General features: G+C 36.6%; 1 protein-coding gene across 1 annotated transcript; it reads left to right on the plus strand.

Annotated features, from left to right (window-relative positions):
- The first annotated feature begins 108 nt into the window (after nt 1-108).
- Nucleotides 109-5,856, plus strand: LOC119772769 (epithelial membrane protein 3-like). The gene is made up of 5 exons (XM_038269389.1): nt 109-290; nt 2,627-2,747; nt 2,872-2,974; nt 3,127-3,267; nt 5,371-5,856. Exons 2-5 carry the CDS (start codon nt 2,670-2,672, stop codon nt 5,544-5,546), a joined length of 498 nt encoding a protein of 165 aa, XP_038125317.1. The 5' UTR covers nt 109-290; nt 2,627-2,669; the 3' UTR covers nt 5,547-5,856.
- Nucleotides 5,857-6,196: the final 340 nt, after the last annotated feature.

The following is a 6,196-nucleotide window of genomic DNA, read 5'->3' on the forward strand; positions in this document are numbered from 1 at the left end:
ATGTTATGCAGTACAGCTTTGGATATTTGTAGTGCATTTGCCCAACACAGTTCCAGAAATGTGTTGACCACAGTTCTTAGGGGGAGGGCAGGGAAACGATTTTGAGGAAATTAGTGTAAAGAACTCCTCCTCTGCCCAACTCTGCATTCCTCCTCCGCACCCTTTTTTTCTTTTTAAGTTAATGGTCCCCAATGTTTCCACAGACGGAAGAAGAAAGGAAAGCAAAGGAACAGCAACTGCAAACACTAGTAGATAGAGGTGTTTATATCCTGCTGCTCTGAAGTTAACGGGTGAGTTTTTTTCTTCACAATTGTCTGGTGTGTGTAAACCACACAAAAAAAGATTCCTGCATTTGTTTTGTTTTTTTATGAGGGTGTTTACCAGAGAGTTTTCAGAAAGACTTTAAAGTCTTAAAGTATACTCAAAAGGCGTGTTTCACACAAGTAGAAATTTTGTTTGTTAATATGATCATATGACATAATAAAGGTTCATCTGTATATCGTCAGGGAAAGTGATGTAACCACATTCCTCTCCAACCATTTGACAATAACACAGCAAGGGGAAGGAAACCAGTCTCTTTCTTCCAGGTTTAACTACAAAAAAATTAGGTTACATTGATTTATTGCTTTAAAGAGTATATCAGTTGTGGATTATCAACCAGTCTATTTATAATGTAAAGACATGTAAATTACATAGTGAAAGTGAACCAATGGTATATATAAATTCAATGTTAGACTGGAATTGAATGAACACAAGTGCAGGACGCTAAAGTTTCATGTCCGAACTTCAAGGATTTTAATAGTGTATTTGTTTTGGGATTTATTGAAAGATCAATGCAAGGTTGAAAAAAAAGCCTATAAGTCAGATAAGCAGGCTACACTCTCAGACATGGTGCATTTATTTCAGATAAATAAAGTGAAGCAAAATGTGCAGAATGCAAAGACAAGGGTGGACCAGTGTTAACATCAGACAAACCGATCTATGGAGAACCATCTGATAGTGATGAGAGTTCACTGAATATAGGGATGGAAAATCATCCAGAACCCGCTCAAGGATACAAGTCCATTTAAGCTGCTCACTTACCTCTCTCTAAATATGATGTTTTAGTTGTATCAAAATAATTTGACACTTTTAGGCAAAGCCTGCTCTCTCCCTATGACTGCTCATCTGCAGAGCAGAGAGTTTGCTTGATACTTTGTTATTTATTTCACTGCATTTTGTCTTCTCGACATACAAATAAACTGACTATTTATATTAGTTATTTTATTGTTTTTAGGGTTTTTTTGCATTCATTTCATTTCTTTATATTGCTGTTACAGTTTTGGGGGGGCCAAGGTAGATAGACCAGATGACATTTTTATTGTAAATACATTGCATTCTATTTTATTTTACTAGCGTTAACACAAAATTATATATACAGTGACTGGCCACTTAGGTACACCTTGCTGGCACTTGTTTGACCCCCTTTTGCCTTTATGGCGTAGATTTAACAAGGTTCTGAAAACATTCCTCAGAGAGTTTGGTCCATATTGACAAGATGGAACCAAGCAAATGCAGCAGATTAGCTGGCTGCACATCCACATCTACTGAATTGAGATCTGGTGACATTGTAGGCCATTTGAGTACAGTGAACTCATTGTCATGTTCAAGAAAGCAGTCTGAGATGATTCACGCTTTTTGGCATGGCACATTATCCTGCTGGAAGTAGCCATCTGAAGATGGGTACAATGTGATCATAAAGGGATGAACACGGTCAGCAACAATACTCAGGTCGTCTGTGGCGTTGGCACAATGCTCAGTTGGTAGTAAGAGGCCAAAGTCTGCCAAAAAAAATCCCCCACACCATTACACCACTACCACCAGCCTGAACCATTGAAACAAGGCAGGATGTATCCAATGGTTTTGATGTTGTTGATGGAAAATTCTGACGCTACCATCGAGAAATCGACGCTCATCACACCAAGCAACATTTTTCTGATCTTCAATTCCATTTTTTTTTCTGGTGAACCTGTGGGAATTGCAGCCTCAGTGGCCTGTTCTTATCTGACAGGAGTGGCACCCGGTGTGTTCTGATACTGTAGCCCATCTGCCTAGAGGTTAGCTGTGTTGTATTCAGATATGTTTTCCTGCATACCTTAGTTGTAACAACTGGTTATCTGAGTTACTTCTGCTTTTTTATCATCTCAAGGCTTCTGCAGTTCTCTGGATATTTCCTCTTTTTTGGACTAACAGCTCTTGTATAGGAAAAGTATATAAACATTCAGGAATCGAGAATAATGTATCAGAATTATATCAGAAGACTCAAAATATGGATCTATGCATCTCTAGTAAATATATCTCTGATACCATCATAGAGTGAACACAGCATACAGTGACTCCGCCTGCATTTCTTTATTCCCTGCTTGTAGTTTGATGAATTTGCAGAAATGAAATACATGGATAATAATAGATTTGAATGATAGAAAGTGTCAGTGCAGAAGAAATGCTGCATGACTAAAGAGGTAAGAGGATTCCCTAAGGAGCTTTTAAAAATATATAAAAAAGGTGAGATTTTAGAATGAATTTTGAGTCACTTGGAAAATATTTGTATGATTTAAAATACATTTCTTCTGTTTTAATTCCTCAGAGTTGCCTGGCTATAGGATACATACATCTTGCTGCATACAAATATGGTTTGTCTGCTGGTGTCCATCACTTTGCTGCATTTGGTCAGCTTGGCTATGCTTTTCATCGCCACTCTGGAGAAGGTTAGACTCAAAACCAGGCTGAATGTGATCTAACCTTGTTTATACACTAGAGGTCACCATCCTACTTTGATGCTGAATGCAAGGCTGTTCAATGGTCCTATTTTAACTTCTTTCCCTTCCACAGTCCTGGTGGGTATGGACAGAGTCAGAAATCACTGACCTCTGGCATAACTGCTTCTATATGAACACCACACAAACCTGGGTGTGTGCAGCCACAACTGAAAGCGGTAAATAATCAACATATTTCACACTTTTGTTAATGAACTAATTAATTAATGTAATTATTCTTTGATTATTTCATTATTTCATTTTTTTTTAAGTAGTGGTGCTTTTTGATGTCTCCAGTTTAACTTTACGCTCTTTTCGTTTGTCCCATCAGACTGGCTTCAATCCGTCCAGGCCCTCATGATCCTGTCTGTGGTCTTTTCATCTGTTTCCTTGCTGGTGTTTCTGGGTCAGCTCTTCATCTTATCCAAGGGGAGTCTCTTTTACTTTACAGGCCTCTGCCAGGCATTTGCAGGTAACTGAATACTTGATCCTGATAAATCTCAAAGGATGACTTACCCCCAAACTAACTTTTACCCCCTGTATGCATCGATGACTTATAGTGCTGTCTACGTTATTTATTAATAATGTAATTAATGCCGGGTATTATTTTGAAACTGTTTTGACAATGTACTGTAGATTTGTTGCAACCCTGCTTTTGTGTTCTGTCTGGCGCCCTCTGGTTTTAAGGGGCTCACGGTATCCAGACTACCTTGTGTTGGCTTGCTTGATAAGAGACCTCACTCAGAGAAACTGATGTCAGCAGCTCTGTTCTGGGCAGCTTCCCTCAGCTCACTCACTCCTCCTGTATGTGATGCTTCTCTAGGGACCTTTAACAGATTTTGTAACTAAACACTTTTGGGAAACAATTTAAAAAGGTCATAGCAACTACTTTTTTTAATGTAAATGACACATTTTTTAAATATAATATATCCACAGAATGTCAAGAGTTGTAAAGAACAAAATAAAAACTTTACTGACAATATATAATATATACATAAGTGTTTTAAAAATATTGATTGGTCCAAAATATATAAATAGTTACCTCCGGTAGTAAAGATGCCAAATTCTACGTATGTTTCTGATCCAATGGGAAGAGCAGATTGAAGTCAAGTGACAAAGAGTTCAGCCGTTGCCTATTCCTATTTACTCTGTAAAAAAAAAGAAATGTTTCTTTCAATGTTATGTTTCTCAAATTCTAGCAAAAAATTTAAAAATAAGAAACAATAGGGTTAATATAGGTAGAGCCTTTAAGCGTTGATGCTGATTAAAGGAAGCAAAGGGGTTCAGAAGCTACACCGATGCTGTCACTTTCCTTCAGAAAAGGTAGGTTAGATGTAAGGGGACCTGGCAACCAGCTAAACAACACTATAGAACCAGAGCTAATTAGTATGAATGCACCAGTCACTGGCCAGGAGGAGCTAAACTTGTAGCTATCACATTTTACAACTTTGATGTCTTGAGACCCTGTGACATAAAGATAGTATCAAATCATTATATGACTAGAAAGATGAGGGACGCTTGTTTAAGCTGAATTTTAATGCATTTTTTTATTTTAAATATTTTTATAAGTAATGAAAATTTATTATGATTTTCATTTATAATAAGTTCACAACAAAATTATTTCTCATCTTTCAAGTTAAAAATAAAGAATTCACATAAATTTTGGTTTATTTTTTGTTTATCAATAAATAGAGTTTGGTTGAGATATTTACTGATTTCCCTTCCTGAACCACCATATGTGGAAGGAGGGAGCAGCCATTCACCAATAAGAACAGAGTGCGTGGTTTACTTCAAAGAGGGGGACTGCAGGAATGTCTAGCTCCAACAGTTCAAATCTATAACGTCAGGACCTCTGGCCTTTTCAACAGAACCTTCCTCTTTTCCCCTCATTTTCCTAAGTCTCTAGAGGAGTAGTGGAGAGAATCCCTTTGCCTCCAAAATTAGTAAAAGAAGAAGATGAAAACTGATCATGGAGGCTGCCGAGAAGCCTTTAGAAACACCAATGATTTCACAGTAATTAAATTTACAGTTATAGCATGTTTCCCAAACAGAATAAAAAAGTTCATAAAAAAAAAGAAAAATGCAGGATTTTTTGGCAGATACTGTTTGTCTTCCTGGAGAACTGTCTTCCCCATGTGTCTTGATAACATGCTTGGATAAATATTACTGAGTGAAGATAAGGTATGAATAAAGGTATAGATTAAAGATGACTGACAAATCCACAGGTGTTTGAATACAGTATTTGTTTAGATGATTGCGCCTTATTTTTATTTTACACATACACCAATAGATTGGTTTTGCATATTATTCATACATGGTATTTATCATATTGAAAGTAAGGAAATGGTTTAAACCGTTTATCACACATGTCATATTAAGATCATATTATAGCCCTATCACAATTTTGCATATCTTGTACTCCTCTTAGGTCATACCAACTGGTGTCTTTCCAGGTTTCCCATTATTCAATTACTGAACTAAACGACGGAGTTCACTGTGTTGAAGCTGAATGTGACCGCACTCAGATACTGTAATAGATTTGGTAAATATGACCCTTCTATTGTGTTTCTTGCAGCTTTCACTGACTTTGCTGCTTGCCTCATCTTCACCCTCCACAAAAAAGAGATTCTAAGCAATTCCAGAGATCTGAGCAAAGGGCGCCCTGGCTACTGTGTCATCATAGCATGGCTGTGCGTCCCTCTTCTTCTCATCAGCGCAGTCCTGTACGTTCATCTGCGGAAGAAACAGTGAATCAAGGATAAATATATGCAGACAGCGACCAGGTTTTTCTGACACTCTTTACCCATAATAAGATAAAATTAGGAGAAATATTTCCAAGAGTGAACTTTTTAATTTTTTTTTATTTTTGTATGATGGTAACGTAAGGTAAGGTATCTAAAAATATATTCAGTTCTATTGAATTGTATTGTGTTTATCAGAAGCGTGTTGTGATTTGTTATTTCTGGAAAAAATGCTATATGAAAAAGAAATACTTACAGCTTGATTTCATTGTATTCTGAAATATAAAAATCGGTGAATAAACTCATAACCTGGTTTTTAATCTTTGTCAGGGATTGTTTTAAGGTTCTCTCTTTTTTTATTTTAGTGTTTCAATGACATTTTTTTTTTTTGCAAGGTCTCACCTTTGCTAAATAAGGTTTCTCTATTAACAGGACTAGGATTTGCATTTGGATTTATAATACTTTGGTTCATGCGTAATACAAAGGTGGTGCAAGCCTATACAACAATGCAGCTGCTATGAGAGGGTGTTCTTCTTTGTATTTTAATCTTCCCCAATTTCTGGAATTCATTGTTTATCTTTTGAAAGTATGACCACACTTCTTTCTTAAGAACTGAATAGAAACATACAAGGAAGAGTTGTACGAATGGTAGCCTTTGTG

Source organism: Cyprinodon tularosa, unplaced genomic scaffold, assembly GCF_016077235.1.
Source record: "Cyprinodon tularosa strain WSP-4 unplaced genomic scaffold, ASM1607723v1 ctg729, whole genome shotgun sequence".
In the NCBI taxonomy this organism is placed as follows: domain Eukaryota; kingdom Metazoa; phylum Chordata; class Actinopteri; order Cyprinodontiformes; family Cyprinodontidae; genus Cyprinodon; species Cyprinodon tularosa.